This window comes from Pelophylax lessonae (assembly GCF_965119305.1).
Source record: "Pelophylax lessonae genome assembly, chromosome: 4".
NCBI lineage: Eukaryota > Metazoa > Chordata > Amphibia > Anura > Ranidae > Pelophylax > Pelophylax lessonae.
The window spans coordinates 165,362,976-165,380,158 of NC_138771.1; the positions used below are offsets into that span (position 1 = coordinate 165,362,976).

General features: G+C 43.9%; 1 protein-coding gene across 1 annotated transcript in view; it reads left to right on the forward strand.

Moving 5' to 3' along the window:
• The first annotated feature begins 2,744 nt into the window (after nucleotides 1-2,744).
• Nucleotides 2,745-17,183, forward strand: part of COPG2 (COPI coat complex subunit gamma 2) — a 120,071-nt gene continuing 105,632 nt past the window's right edge. The window contains exons 1-3 of the mRNA XM_082255985.1: nucleotides 2,745-2,870; nucleotides 14,246-14,298; nucleotides 16,295-16,375. Of these exons, the coding sequence (XP_082112111.1) occupies nucleotides 2,834-2,870; nucleotides 14,246-14,298; nucleotides 16,295-16,375 (171 nt within the window). The 5' untranslated portion in view covers nucleotides 2,745-2,833. The remainder of the gene's footprint in view (nucleotides 2,871-14,245; nucleotides 14,299-16,294; nucleotides 16,376-17,183) is intronic.

The following is a 17,183-nucleotide window of genomic DNA, read 5'->3' on the forward strand; positions in this document are numbered from 1 at the left end:
AAAACAGTTTTATCTGTAACCTGGGGCTTTATATCCTTTACTTTAGCAGGCACACTGTCAGGTAAGTCCTCCACACCACCAAACACCAGCTGATCTTCTTGCATTGGAGACTCCATTACCTGTATAACTTTCAACATGTCTCCTGAGCCCTGAGATGGCAATGGGCTGCTTACCTCACCTTGAGGGGGAAGGGGGTCAGAACTGGGGGTCTCCTTCGTTCATTGCAATACTTCTCCCTGAAGGGACCATCCCTGCCTTCCATCATGGCCACGATAGTTTCTTGATGTTCCACACGGACTTTCGCTAATTGGACCTCTGAATCCATGGATCCACGGTTCTTGCTGAACAAGCCTTCACGCTGCTTTCTCAGGCGTTTCAAATCCGCTCTAAGCTTGTAGAGCTTGTCTCTCTCCTTATTGAGGACTTTGATCCCGGCCACCACTCGCTCCCGAATGGATTCAGCATCTTCATCCTCACCAGGTGCAGAGAGATCACCAACCACGGGCTGCACAGGAGCATGCATGCCATCCATCCGCCCAGGGGATGGCTGAGAGCCTCCAGCAGGAGAGGCCCTGCTGGCCTCCATGGCTTCCCCAGAAGGGAGCCAGGAGAGCTGGGAGGGATTTCACCTCACTCCCCTCTCAAACAGATCACCTGGAGCAGCTCCAGACACACAGCCAGAGAACCTTCCAGCAGCCACACCCGAAGCTGAATGATGGGAAACTACTCCTCCCACTGACAGCAATAATGCAGCACTATTCCTCCCACTGACACCAATAATGGGGCACTGTTCCTCCCATTGACACCAATAATGCGGCACTATTCCTCCCACTGACACCAATAATGCGGCACTATTCCTCTCACTGACACCAATAATGCGGCACTATTCCTCCCACTGACACCAATAATGGGGCACTATTCCTCCCACTGACACCAATAATGCGGCACTGTTCCTCTCATTGACACCAATAATGCGGCACTATTCCTCCCACTGACACCAATAATGCGGCACTATTCCTCTCATTGACACCAATAATGCGGCACTATTCCTCCCACTGACACCAATAATGGGGCACTATTCCTCCCACTGACACCAGTAATTCCTCCCACTGACACCAATAATGCGGCACTATTCCTCCCACTGACACCAATAATGGGGCACTATTCCTCCCACTGACACCAGTAATTCCTCCCACTGACACCAATAATGGGGCACTATTCCTCCCACTGACACCAATAATGGGGCGCTATTCCTCCCACTGACACCAATAATAGGGCACTATTCCTCCCACTGACACCAATGATTGGGCACTATTCCCCCCACTGACACCAATGATTGGGCACTTTTCCTCCCACTGATACCAAAGAGGAGACACTGTTTACTCCCACTGACAGCAGGACATTTTCTATTCCTGCTGACCATTGTTTTCTTTTCCGTCCCCCCCTAAAGTTTGAAGGACAGTAAATGGGTCCTTTGCTAAGAAAGTTTGGAGACCCCTGGTGGAATAGACCATCCAAAATGCAGGTTATCCATAATTCACACCATTACAGTGCTGTGCAGAGGAAGAAAGTCCAGCAACCTGCATTTTTCCGAACAACAATTTTGCAAAAAACACATGGTAATGCACGCAGATGAACTGCAACAATGCAGTGCCACTGCGTAGGGGTGCCATTCAGTTGTAAGGTGGCCATTTGCATAGTTGCCAACATTCTCAAATTTTTAGGGATACTTTTTTGTCTGTAGGCAAAGTATCATTTTATTACGGGCAAGGCAATTGAAAAAACGCTGTCTGCGGAGTGGAAAATTGCTGTTTGCGGAGTGAAAAAACGCTGTCTGTGGAGAAGAAAAACACTGTCTGCGGAGTGAAAAAACGCTGTCTTTGGAGAGGAAAAACGCTGTCTTTGGAGAGGAAAAACGCTGTCTGTGGAGAGGAAAAAACGCTGTCTGCGGAGAGGAAAAACGATGTCTGCGGAGAGGAAAAACGCTGTCTGCGGAGTGGAAAAACGCTGTCTGCGGAGTGGAAAAACGCTGTCTGCGGAGAGGAAAAACGCTGTCTGCAGAGAGGAAAAATGCTGTCTCCGGAGTGGAAAAATGCTGTCTGCGGAGTGAAAAAACGCTGTCTGCGGAGTGGAAAAACGCTGTCTGCGGAGTGAAAAAACGCTGTCTGCGGAGTGGAAAAACGCTGTCTGCGGAGTGAAAAAAACGCTGTCTGTGGAGTGAAAAAACGCTGTCTGCGGAGTGGAAAAACGCTGTCTCCGGAGTGGAAAAATGCTGTCTGCGGAGTGAAAAAACGCTGTCTGCGGAGTGGAAAAATGCTGTCTGTGGAGTGAAAAAACGCTGTCTGCGGAGTGGAAAAACGCTGTCTGCGGAGGGGAAAAACGCTGTCTGCGGAGTGGAAAAACGCTGTCTGCGGAGAGGAAAAACGCTGTCTGCGGAGTGGAAAAAACGCTGTCTGCGGAGAGGAAAAACGCTGTCTGCGGAGAGGAAAAGCGCTGTCTGCGGAGTGAAAAAATGCTGTTGGTCTTTACGGGGAATCAGCGCGGCCCAGGAGGGAATTATCCCCCTGTCGTCAGGGACAAAACATATTTCAGTTCAGAAGAAATCTGCATTTTCTGAAAAAATTTATTAACTTTTTAGCTCATTAACAGGAACAGCAGCACACTCCATTCCCTGACATCCCTTTCCTCGTCCCCTCAGTTACACAGAGCCCCGACTCTGGACAAGTCTCTGACGGACGGTGGGCGGGGCAGAGAGCAGTGCGCAGGCGCAGTGTGTCCTGTTCTGTGCTGACTAGCTCCTTCGGTCCCGGTAGCAGAGCGGAGATATCCGGAAATGATTAAGAAATTCGATAAGAAAGATGAGGAGGCTGGTAAGAACGGTTCCTTGTGTCACTAGCTGGAGCGGGGTAGTTGGCTGAGCTGTGCGGGCCCGGAGCCTCGGACTTTCCTGAAGCCGGAAGCCGTGTAGGCTCGCCTGCTGTACATGTGATGGACACGTAGCCTGTACACCATCCTACCTACCCACCCCCTCACCCCCCAGTGTATGTGTGTGTGACCAGGAGCAACGAGTCCTTCCTCATGTCCGAGGAGTTTGTGTGTTCCCTCCATTCAGTGGCAGTCTATGAATGAATACAGCTGCCTCTACACAGGAACTCCATCCACATTCAGTATAATGGAATGCTGCTGTGTGTTCACACATTACATGGGACGACCCATTCATGTGTTACATGGGACGACCCGTTCACGCGTTATATGAGACGACCTGTTCACTCGTTACATGGGACGACCCATTCACGCGTTACATGGGACGACCTATTCACGCGTTACATGGGACGACCTATTCACGTGTTACATGGGACGACCCGTTCACGCGTGACATGAGACGACCTATTCACGCGTTACATGGGACGACCTATTCACGCGTTACATGGGACGACCCGTTCACGCGTTACATGGGACGACCCGTTCACGCGTTACATGGGACGACCGTTCATGCGTTACATGAGACGACCCGTTCACGCGTTACATGAGACGACCTGTTCACGCGTTACATGGGACGACCTATTCACGCGTTACATGGGACGACCTGTTCACGCGTTACATGGGACGACCTGTTCACGCGTTACATGAGACGACCTATTCACGCCTTACATGGGACGACCTATTCACGCATTACATCGGACCTATTCACACATTACCTTTTTTGCACATATGTTTAAAAAATCATTTTAGTTTTGAAGATTACATAAAACCCTCAAAACTGTATATACTGTATTTTCTGAAAGCAGACACCCTAGAGAAAAAAAATACAATTTTGTCACACAATATTACCACAGAGGTCTAGGAAATGCAAACATTTCATTAAAAAAAGACACTAAAGTTAATTTTAGTGTACACAAAGACAATAAATTGCCGAAAATATAAAAGACAAGGTGGCACTTACCCAGTATGTCAAACCTTAAATATGCGTGCGCCCGTAAAATAATGACAATATTCAGTAACCTAAATTTTTAGCAATTTAAAAAAAACATTTTTTTTTTACTAAACTTTTTTTTTTTTTTTTTTTCATCACATAGGGGACAAATGTCCCTTATGAGATGATTTTTTGGTGGTGACAGGTTCTCTTTAATAGGAAATCCAGGGTCTAATACCGGTTCTGGGACTGCAGATGGAAGTGGAGCCTTGGATACATGGCGGGGGCGCACGTTAGCAGGAGGTGTGAAAGGTATTGGGCGTCAATGCACCCGCCATATATTCCATCTGACAGGCAGGAATTTTCTTGTCACATATACACTATGCCCAGAAGATGCTCTCAATCCATCGAAGAGCTCACTGAGAGGAGGTGGGGTCAGAGCGCTGACTGAAAGCAAGGCATCCCTGTGCATCATATACTGTTATACCACTGACTGAAAGCAATACATCCCTGTGCATATACTGTTATACCAATGGAGAGCTGTTCTGATTAAATAAAATAATATATATGCACACACATATACATATTTTTTTTTTTTATAAAAGCTGGGGGACGGGGGTGTGGAAGTGGAATGACGTGCCCGCACCGGATTTTTTTAACCAGGAGAACAATCCTCCATTGGTATAACAGTATATGCACAGGGATGTATTGCTTTCAGTCAGTGGTGTAACTGTATATGATGCACAGGGATGTATTGCTTTCAGTCAGTGGTATAACAGTATATAATGCACAGGGATGTATTGCTTTTAGTCAGCGCTCCGCCCCGCCTCCTCTCAGTGAGCTCTCCGATGGGTCGAGAGCATCTTCTGAGCATGCGCAATGACACGGCACCAGCTGTGCTCGGGATGTATTGCTTTCAGTCAGCGCTCCGCCCCGCCTCCTCTCAGTGAGCTCTACAATGGATCGAGAGCATCTTCTGGGCATGCGGCCACACCGGAAGTGACGAGGGTATAGCAATCTGTCAGAACACTGGCAACTCCGTCCCGCCTCAGCCCCTCCTCCTCTTAGTCAGCTGCATGCTCTGTATTAAAATTTTCCTCGACCCTGGAGAATGTCTTCTGCCCATGCGCACTGGTGACTCGCACCAGCTGTTTCATGATGCGACCGCATTGGAAGGGACGAGGTCTAGGATTTTCATGGGTCCAGGAAAATTTTACAACACCGGCTTTACAGGCTCTTCTAGTAACTTCTACGGCAGATAAAGTGACGGCGGGGCTCTGGGGAGGGGACACACCGGGACCGGCACAGACATGGCCAAGTGGGGAGAGGAAGACCCACACTGGATTGTGAAGCAGAGGGCAGACGCCACCAACATCAACAACTGGCACTGGTGAGAGGCACTGGACACAGATAGTGATACATTGTATTCCTTCTACCATTCATGATGTCACTACTCATTGTATTGCTATTATTACTGAATATATCAACACCAATACATTGTATCATCTTCTCATATATTCTATATCCGCCTCAAGACCCGCCCAGTTCTGACATTTCTCTTAAATATGTAAAATTCTGCATATTTTCTTTTGCTAGAAAATTCCATAGAACCCCCAAAAATTACATAAATATTCTCTTTTTTTTTTTTTTTCAGCAGAGACCCTGGTGAATAAAATAAATTGACCAGGCCTGGTTCACATGTATGCGGGTTGGTGACCCACATTTGCACAGGCATAGCAGCCAATTGATTCAAATGGGCTGCTATGACTGCATTTTCGGCTGAAAAAAGGTGCATGCAGAATTTAAAAAAATGCAGTGGCCATGAAATCCATCCTGCTTTTGCACAATGTGACTTACCTGCAGTTCCTGCATAGGCAAACTGTTGTTTTTAAATGCTGGGCCCACGTATATAAAATTGCAGAAAGCTTGCCAGTGCAGGAACTGAAGGTAAGTCGCATGGTTGCAAGAGCAGGATGGATTTCAAGGCCACTGCATTTTTTTAATACCGTATACCGTGGCAAAACCTTAATTAATCGCAGCATGGAAATCTGATACCGTCACATGCCTAATATACGCACAATCCTGGTCGCTGCAGCCACTAGGAGTGCGTGTTAAACCCCCCACACTCAGGTCCGTACAACATACGGCAAATGGAAGAGCACAAAAATCCGCACAACCGGTTGAAGATGCAAAAAGTTAAAATCCAAATTTATTTTGCAGGCAAAAAGATAAAATCATCCAAGATGAAACCAAAACAGTCGGAGACATGGGGGGGGAAAGGGGAGCACAGCGGTTGACGCGTTTCACGGAGTCTTCCGCTTAGTCGTAACCGTTGGTTAACTTTTTGCATCTTCAACCGGTTGTGCGGCTTTTTGTGCTCTTCCATTTGCTGCTATCAGGACTGCGGATCCGTGCCTGCACCTGGGTCGGATGTGTTTGGAACTATCCCCTCACTTGAGCGGTTCTTTTCCCTCTTGACCGTTTGTTGCCGTACAACATACGGGCCTGGTAGCAAAAGTGTTAAAGTGGAACGAAAGAAAGTCAGGCTTTTTTTTTACAGAAGGGACATATACTATCCATTCTTCAATAAAATGCCCCTACCTGCCTTCTTGCTGTCTTACCTGGTGCCGTCAACTGAACTACTGGTGCACAGCTCAGCTTACATTGCTCAAGTCTCTGAGTGCTGGGATGATGGCCTCATGCACAGGAGTGACGTAACCCTCCCCCCCCCCCCCACTGGCTCGTGAAGAGGCCCTAAGACTGGCACTCAGAAGAAAATGCTGGCGAGGGGGGTCATTGGACAGGTACATTTTCCCCCTTTAGTTCCACTTTAAAAGGTCCTGGGCCAGATTCAGAAATCCCTACCACCTGTGTCAGTAGCTTGACGACACGTGTGGCAGATTCAGGTAGTTCCTAATGGCGCCATTTTTCCAAAGTGGAGCTATTACTGCACTATTGCCTCCAGTTTGTAAATTATGAACTTGTGAGTTAGTGTACAGAGACAGGCAGAGTTTCTGTCTCTGTAAAACCGCTATCTCCTCACCTGTCACTGCCTGATAAAGTGGAACTTACATCAAAGAGTGAAGTCCCGATTGTTTGCTCCCTCCCTCCATCTTGCAACCGAGTTAGGACTTCTTCACATGTGAGGTCAGAGTTCAGTAAAACCAGGCAGACCCTCTTCATCAGAGGGGTTTGCTGTGAAGAAGAGAGTCTGTCCCTTGAAACGCGTTAGCTAGTGATTCTCAGTGAACCCAATGTTGGGGTGATATTTATCCCTAGTGTTGGCTACCCCTGCCACCTGTGTCTGGAGTATATTCTATACTCTGTTTAGCCTTTGCCTGTTGTAAGTATGCCCCCATTCCTTTTCCTTTTTTCAAACAATGTTAACTGCTAATGCAATTTGCCTTTGCGCCCTTCTGTTTTTGTGTATGTCTTAATACATTTTCTGCATTATGGCAAAATAAACCCCCACTGCCTAATCTACCCACCCCCATTTCTATACACCTACTGACTGAGTGAGCGATCCAGCACTGTCCTGGCTGCAGCACAGCTCTCCTCTCTTCCTGCATTCACAGGAGACACTGAGAGCAGTAGGAGCCATTGGCTTCTGCTGCTGTCAGTCAAACTCCTCTGAGAAGAGAGCAGGGGTGTGGCTTATCGGCGCTGTATGTGTCTATGGACACACACAGCTCAACTATCTGCACAGGTGCCCCCTTAACATATGACTTGCTACATCCTCATTGGAGGATGTGCACCCACAGCTAGTACACCGGTGCACTGGTTTTTGGTAAAAAAAAAAAAAAAAATGCAGCTGAGTCACCTTTTTACGGCCCCCCAACAGCTCTCTCTTATGCTGCAAAGGCAATACAACCTCTCTCCCTTATGCTAAAGAGGCAATACAATGTCACCTCATCACTTGTCCAGTGCTGTCTAAGAAATCCAAACACAGATCACTCTTCAGGGAGCAATGCTAGTGTAAACTAGCTCTAAAACCCCTGGCCCTTTCCACAGCGGCCAATACAAGTGAATGGATGTACATGCATTCTTCTGCATTGCCGTTTACCTGTGCGTATGTTGGATTTCCCCAAATGCACCACTTTAAGAGGGGGTTTTGCCCACATTGGAAGAATATCCTCTCTCTTCTTGTTGAGTTTCCAGGATGTGAAGGCAGAAAAAAGGGAAGAAATTTGACAGTGGTGTTAACCCTCTCCTGATTTACCAAAAACAAATCTATAAAAAAAAAAACTGGCTTTAGGTAAAGGCAAAATTGTTTTTTGAGATAGATTAGAACCCCTGCCAGGTTTTATTGCTGTCTGTGCCCCCGGGAGATTCACCCTTACTTTTTGTTCTGTTTACCGTTGTCATTGAAAGTGAAAGAAAATCCCACATTTTGGGTTCTCCCCAGAAAAGTAATAAAGAGGAAATCTAATGAGGACACCAGTTCTGGTGGCCAGGGGGCCCCCAATGAATCCCCTTAAAATGATTGTTACTCCCCCCCCCCAAAAAAAATAAAAAATCATGCTCCTGTCCCTTTAAGGCAAGTGCTATAGCATAGTGCTTTTGCCTAGTCAATTGCCCTTTTGTATCTCCTACAGTACCTGGTTGATTCTGCCTGGTCCTGACCTCCCCTCTGTGAGCAGACCACGTTTATCATGGCTACTGAGCCATGGAATCGTGGTCAGGATACGTGCCTCCGTCATCTAGCTTCTGTCCAGTCTGTCTGCGTGTCTCTGCAGCTCCCCCCTCCTCCCACTCCTTTCTTCTTGTCAGCTCCGTAGTGTTCAGTGGAAATAGGATCTCATGGCCCCTCCCCTCTCCTCTCCTACAGCTTTCATTCACTGACAGAAGGGAATCTGAGCCCCTCCCACTTGGTTCTCTTAGATCAGGATACAGAGCAGAGAGAGAGAGGAGGTCACTACAAACGAACAAAAAGAAAAAAGGTATTTAGAGTTGAAAAAAAAAACAAGCTGCTTAATGAACAAACACATGGAGGCTAGATCAATTTTAGCCATTGACAGATAAAAAAATAGACATCAATGGAAAAATGGATGATCATCCATTTACATCTGTTTTCATCCGCTTCCATCAAAATCCGTTTTTTTTTTAACGGAGGAAACCCCCTTTTTTTTTATCCATTAAAAAACGGATCAGATAAAAAAACGGATGGCAAAAAAACGTGACTGAACTAATGAAATGAACAGTCCGTATGTGAAAGGGGCCTTAACGATACTCAAAAACCTGGGAACATACCGGTCAATGATATCTGGAACATGATATTTTGGAGGCATTGTAAATATTTATATCACTGGTTCATATAGTGCCAACATATTCTTCAGCTCAGTGCAGGGAATGTTGAATAATTATATCAGGCCCAAAGGTGTTTATAATCGAATGTTTTCCAGTCATGCCTTCGCACACATGTGACCCAGAACACATCAGTGGAAAAATCAGCAACTTTTTTAAATGTAGGAGAGAACTGATGCACCTGATGGTGATCCACAAAAAACATGGGAAGCACATAACATCTTCACGAAGGGAGTGTTGATAACTGGAAGCAGGATCCAAGGTGAAAACACTGGTAAAACCACCAGCCACCCCCCCCCCCCCCCAGAGGTAACAGAAGGGGTCATTTACACCACAGTGCATTAAATCATATGCAAATCCCTCTTTTATACTCCTGATATGTGCCTGCTGTTCTATTTGTATTGCTTCCTTTGTATGAAATGCCTGGTGATCCTGCTAGTCTCTTTGCTTTCCTACTTTAAAAAAACTATCCACACTAGGCATGAGAGCACCACATGGTCAGTTCTCTAGCTATGCTGGGAAATCGACCTGCTTTCCTCCAATGATTAGACATGTCCTAAAATCTCCCCACCCTTGCACAGCCATTCACTGGGAAGATCAGTGTACTGCTGTTTCTCCTTCCCCCTGCTCTTATGCAGCTGCAAACAGAGGGTATGTGAGTACTTTTATAAATACCCTATTTTTTTATTTTTTATCTATGCACAATGGTATTGCCTCTCATTTCTACTTTAAACTGAATGGCTTGTTTTTCAAGGTGATTGTTTACAGTCACTTTAAAACCCATGTTGTAACTTGTGGTGGCAACGTTTAGGAATATGTTGCTACCAGTACATTAAAAAAGGTAAATTGTGATTATTTTAAATTACAAAAAAACTTGTTTGGTAATTTTATATGCCCTATAAATTAAAAAAAAGTCCTATTTTATTTTTTACTAAAATGCCTAACTATATGCAGTACCTTAAAAAAAAATATCCCCCCTGAAATTTTCCACAAAATGTTTCTGTGAATGTATTTTATTTAGATTTTATGTGATAGACCATCACAAAGTGGCACATACTTGTGACATAGAAGGAAAATGATAAATGGTTTTCAAAATTTTTTACAAATATCTGAAAAGTGTGGTAAATCAATACTTTGTAGTACCATCTTTCGCTGCAATTACCACTGCAAGTCTTTTCGGGGATGTCTCTATCAGTTTTGCACATCTAGAGAGTGAATTGTTTTCCCATTCTTCTTTGCAAAATAGCTCAAGCTCTATCAGATTGGATGAATAGCGTCTGTGAACAGCATTTTTCAAGTCTTGCCACAGATTCTCAATCAGATTTAGGTCTGGACTTTCACTGGGCCATTCTAACACATGAATATACTTTGATCGAAACCATTCCATTATAGCTCTGGCTGTATGTTTAGGCTCGTTGTCCTGCTGGAAGGCGAACCTCTGCCCCAGTCTCAGGTCTTTTGCAGACTCTTAACATGTTTTCCTCTAAGGATGACCTGTATTTGGCTCCATCCATCTTCCCATCAACTCTGACCAGCTTCCCTGTCCCTGCTGAAGAAAAGCATCCCCACAACATGATTTGGCCACCATGTTTTACGGTGGGAATGTTGTGTTCAGGGTGATGTGCAGAATTAGTTTTCCGCCATGCATAATGTTTTGCTTTTAGGACAAAAATTTAAATTTTGGTCTCATCTGACCACAGCACCTTCTTCCACATGTTTGATGTGTCCCTCACATGGCTTATCACAAACTGCAAACGGGACTTCTTATTAGAGGTGCACCGAAATTTCGGCCACCGATAATTTCGGCCGAAAATGTGAGTATCCAATTTCGGCCGATAGGGGGTTAAGGATGCCGAAAATGTATGCTGATATCAGTTAAAAGTGAGTCCTTCACTTCCCTGTCATTTGCGGGTATGTGTGCTGCTGACTGCTGCGATCCTATGCTGGTTACACTGGGGCTTCATTGTGAGCTACAGTGGTCGCTAGACGGCTCGGGGGAGAGGGACTTAGAATGCAAAGGATCTTATCCTCCTCCGCGCCTAATGCTGAATCGTTGTACCCACCTCCTCCCTTCCATGTGCCGTTCGCTGTAGAAGAAGGTAATGTGGATGTCTGCTGCTGTAGCGTCTAGTTAGAACGGATTATAAATCACAGCCTAGAGTAAGTCTCTCTCTCTCTCTCTCTGAAATGGAATGTTACAAAGTGTTTCTGCAGTCAAAACGTAACATTCTCTCTCTCTCAGAAACACTTTGTAACAGTCTCTCTCTCTTGTTAAGATTTGACTGCAGATACACATTGTATACACTTTGTAACATACATCAAATCTGTGAAAAAGGCACTGTATGTTAAAGCCTTACTCCAACAAAACCTTATTACTTGTACAAAAAGGAGTAAGTAATTAAAAAACTGCCCACTCACCCAGCGCTAGCTTAAAGCTGACAAATAAGATAGCAGCTGCTATAAATAGAATAAATTTAAAACAAGGTGTGAATATAGCTCTGAGGGGCATCCTAATCACACTAACAGCGCTCCAATGAATTCTTAAGGAGAATCGTATACGACCACTACAATACATATATAAAATACTGAATGTATTTTATATATGTATTGTAGTGGTTGTATACGATTCTCCTTAAGAATTCATTGGAGCGCTGCTAGTGTGATTAGGATGCCCCTCAGAGCTATATTCACACCTTGTTTTAAAACCTTATTACTGTTGGGGAAATTTCCCTGACTTTCTGTCCTGGTGACATACACAGAGCCGTAGTAGTGACATCACCGGGAGGCGGCATTTTTGAAAGGAAGGGGACGGGAGGAGCAGAGAGGTGCTGACAAGTAAGGACATTGCATCATTGAGGTGGGGGGGCTGAGGTGAGGTTACCAATGGTATTTGTATTATGAAGCATGAGGGGGCTAATGTATTGTCACTGTTGGTCACTGATGCATTAGTGACCGACCAGTGGCACTTAATTAACCCCTTTGTGCTGCATTAGTGCAACCAGTATCAGTGCAACCAGTGTTAATTAACACTGATACTGGTTGTACTAATGCAGCACAAAGGGGTTAATTAACTGCCACTGGTCGGTCACTAATGCATCAGTGACCAGCAGTGGCAATACATTAACCCCCTCATGCTGCATAATACAAATATCATTGGTAATTAAATTAACCACTTGCCAACCCATCACAGTACATATACTGCATACTAGCTACAGGTGTACATCGCTGCCTGTTTCTGTCGTATGCCCCTGTTCTATCTATTTTAAAATAATTTGGGGGGAAAAAGTCATTTTCGGTTTCGGTTTCGGTTTTTGGCCAAGGGCTTCCTGCATTTTCGGTTTCGGTTTCGGTCCAGAATTTTCATTTTGGTGCATCCCTACTTCTTATGGCTTTCTTTCAACAGTGGCTATAACAAACCTTGGGCTTCGAAGGACAGCTGTATTTATACTGAGATCAAATTACGCATAGGTGGACTCTATTTACTAGGGATGCACCGAATATTCGGCAGCCGAACATTATTCGGCCGAAAATAGAAAAAATAGCACTTTCGGCGTTCGGCCGAATAAGTCAAAAGGCCGAATAATTTTGAGCCGAACAATGTCAGCTTCCGCCCTGACCGCTCACCTTCCTCATTGCGGCTCGCGGCTCCCTTCTCACACGCCGCCGGTGTCCTGTCCGGCCGGGTAGGGGGTGTGACGTCACGCACGCGTCCCGCCCCCTGCTCCTGACTGCGGCTCCTTCACACTAGGTCCACGCCCCGCCCCCCTGTTCGCGGCTTTTGGCTCTGGCTGCAGTTCAGGTATGTGATGTGGAGCTGAGCACATTTGGGGGAGAATACGGTAGCTGGCAGCTGCACAAGCATTAGTGTGCAGACTGCCATATGTTGTTGCCACTTGCCGTGCTCATTACATTAGAGTGCCCTATAAAGTGCCCCTTAAAAAAAAAAAAAAAAAGAAAAAAAAAAATGTGCCCAACAGAGTGCTCCCTTGACATAAAATGTGGCCATCAGCGTGCCCCTTATTTTATGCTAAGGGACATGCTGATGAGCATATTTTATGTTAAGGGGCACTCTGATGAGCATATTTTATGTTAAGGGGCACTCTGATGGGCATATTTTATTTTAAGGGGCACGCTAATGGGCATATTTTATGTTAAGAGCAACGCTGATTTAAATGTTTTGCCCATCAGAGTGCCCCCTAACATAAAATGTGCCCATCAGCGTGCCCCCTAAAAATTGGCAAAATAAATGGAAAAAATGCGAAACACCGCGTTCGGTATTCGGCCTTCGGCCAAGCATTTCATTATTATTCGGCTTCGGCCAAGAATTTCATTTCGGTGCATCCCTACTATTTACTAATTAGGTGACTTTTGAAGACAATTGGTTCCACTAAATTTTAGTTAGGCCCCTTTCACACATGCAGACCGTTCATTTTACATCAAAATGGATGAAGTATTCATCAGTTTTTCATCAGTTTATTTTACATTCACTACCAATGCAAAAATGGATGAAAAACTGACCATTTGTCAGTTTACATCCGTTTTTTTTCCGGTCCGTTTTTCTAACGGAAGAAAAATAGAGCTTTAATCAGTTTAATATAACGGATGGCGGATGTTACTTAATGTAAATGAATGATCATCCTTTTACATCCGTTTTTCCATAGAGATGCATTGATGTCTGTTTTTCATCCATCAATGGATGGATGACAAATGGACAGCATGTGTGAAAGGGCCTTAGGGGTATCAGAGTAAAGGGGGCTGAATACAAATGCACGTCACACTTTTCAGATATTTATTTGTAAAAAATGTTGAAAACCATTCATCATTTTCTTTTCACTTCACAATTATGTTCTACTTTGTGTTGGTCTATCCCATAAAATCCCAATAAAATACATTTACCTTTTAGGTTGTAACATGACAAAATGTGGAAAATTTCAAGGGGTATAAATAATTTTTGAGTACTTGTATGTATGTATGTATGTATAATTACAATACATATTGCACATAAATAAAAATTGTGTTAATTTTCAGGAAGTGGATCCAATCCATTTCAGCATTTGGAAAAGAGTGCTGTTCTTCAAGAGGTAAGACCTATATTAACCACTTCAATACTGGGCACTATTACCCCCTTCCTGCCCAGGCTAGTTTTTAGCGCTGTCACACTTTGAAAGACAATTGCGTGATATTGCACCACTGTACCCAAACTAAATTTTTATCCTTTCTGTTTTCACACAAATAGAGCTTTCTTTTAGTGGTACTTAACCACTTCAGCCCTGGAAGATTTGGCTGCTCAAAGTCCAGGCCCTATTTTGTGATTCGGCACTGCATGATTTTAATGGATAATTGCGCGGTCGTGCGACGCTGTACCCAAATGAAATTGATGTCCTTTTTTTCCCACAAACAGAGCTTTCTTTTGGTGGTATTTGATCACCTGTTGATTTTTATTTTTTGCGCTATAAACAAAAAAAGAGCAACAATTTTGAAAAAATAATAATTTTTCACATTTTTTTATATGAAATTCTCAAAAAAATGTAAAAATCAATATTTTTAACATTTTAGGCCAATTTGTTTTCTGCTACATATTTTTGGTAAAAAAAATAGCAATAAGCGTATTTTGATTGGTTTGCGCAAAAGTTATTGCGTTTACTAACTACAGGAAAGATTTATGTCATTTTTATTTTTAACTAGTAATGGCGGCGATCTGCAATTTTTTTTTTTTTTTTGCGGGACTGCGACATTGCAGTGGACAGATCAGACCCCTGACTGACATTTTTGACACTTTTGGGGGTACCAGTGACATTACTACAGTATTCAGTGCTATAAATATGCACTGTTACTGTAAAAATGACACTGACAGGGAAGGGGTTAACTTTATTGGTGGTCCCCTTGTTAAGTGTGTCCCTAGGGGCGTGATTCTAACTGTTAGGTGGCGTGGCTAGTGAAGTAACCACAGAGACATGCTATCCTATATAGCAGGATCGCATAGCCTCTGTGCCTACTTCAGTGAGAATGACAGACAGTTGTGTTTACATCAGCTGTTTGTCTTTCTCCCTCTCCTGCGGGAGATTGCGAGTGGCTGGTGGCCATCGGAGCCGCCGGTCACACACGCTGGATAGGCAGGGGCACGCGCGCGCCCCCTCTTTGGCAAGCGACTTTGCCTGTAAGCAGCTGCATGCCGCAGTGAATATACAGGAGGCGGTCGGCAAGTGGTTAATCACCACTGGGTTTTTTTTTTTTTTTTTTTTTTTTTGTTTTTTGCAAAAAAAAAAAAATGGAAAATGTCGAAAAAAAATGCATTTTTCTTTTTGTTATAGTTTCTGTTATAACATTTTGCAAATTAATCTTTCTTCATAAATTTAGGTGGAAGTATATTTTGCTACATTTCTTTGGCAAAAAGAACCCAAATCAGTGTATATTATTGTAATAAAAAAAAGGTTTGGAGATCTGTAATTAGTTGGCTTCTCCATTGGGTTATGTGCTATCTCATTGAAGAGGACTGAAACCCCTACTTCAAAATAGCATAGCTGGTTGCCAGGTGATGGTCAGTATTAGAGTATGTATATGAGATGAGGAGGATCAAGGAAAGGGCTCTTTCACAGGGGCGTTCCCTTTTTTTTTGCCCGATCAGGTCCTTTTTTTTTTTTTTGTAACGGACACGGATGACACTTGTGTCATCCGGTCCGTATGTCCGTTTTTCATCCCATCCGTTTGCGGATGAAAAACTGACATAATGCATGTCTATGTAAATACGGATGTCTGCGGATGACACCACTGACATCCGTTTTTGCTTCAGTTCCGTTTTTTGAAAGGAAGAAAAAAATAGGGTTCTCCTCCGTTCAAAAAAACTGAACTGAACTGAACTGACAAAAAACGGATGTCAGAGGATGATCATCCGATGACATCCGTATTTACATAGAGATACATTATGTCTGTTTTTCATCCGCAAACGGATGGGATGAAAAACGGACATACGGAACGCCCGTGTGAAAGAGCCCAAAGGCAGTCCCCAACCTTTTTTATGTATAGTTATTTAAATTAAACACTGCATATACCATTTTATTTCTAAATTGTTGTTTACAGGCTCGATTATTCAATGAAACTCCAATAAATCCAAGAAGATGCCTTCATATTTTAACCAAGATTTTGTATCTTTTGAACCAGGTAAGGAGAACAATCTCAGGTTATGATCACTAAATTTCAATTTTATTTTAATTTGTCTTACTTAAAGTGGTTGGTAAACCCTTACATATACCCATTAAAGTGACTGGCCTCAGGTGATACATAGAGATGAAACAAACCCTACATACGCTGTACCTGTTTATCTGCAGGATTTCTTTACATCCATTCAAAGTCCAGAATATACAGTAAAACTTTGGAGTAACTTGGTTTGAGAGCGTTTTGAAAGACAAACAAATTTTTTTTAAATACGTTTTGACTTGATAAACAAGCAATGTCTTGATATACAAGTAGCATCATGTCACAGCTGAGTATAAAAGAGAAGAGAGGTGCCTCTAAGTGTAGCAATATTGTTACATTTAATGAAGGTACAACATTTAGTAACTCGCATGGTTGATGATTAAAACAGGCACATCTAAGTATGCAGGCATCTGAGATAAAGCTGTCCACATAGACCATCCTCCGCACCTCCATGGACGTCATCCCTTCCACACTGCGCTCCACAAGCACTTCAAGCTTCACTTTAAGATCTCTCTACTCCAGGGTAGTCTTCCCGGTCAGGACCGCAGACTGACGGCGCTGAGAGCCGGTGGCGAGGAGTGTGGTCTATGTGGACAGCTTTACCCCGGATGCCTGCATTCTTAGACTTGCCTCTTTTAATAATCAACCATGTGAGTTGCTAAATGTTGAACCTTTATTAAATGTAACCATGTTGCTACACTTAGAGGTGTCTCCTTCCCCTTTATACTCTGTAGCTCCTGCAAGATTTTGCTTCTAATCTTCTTGTGAAGGC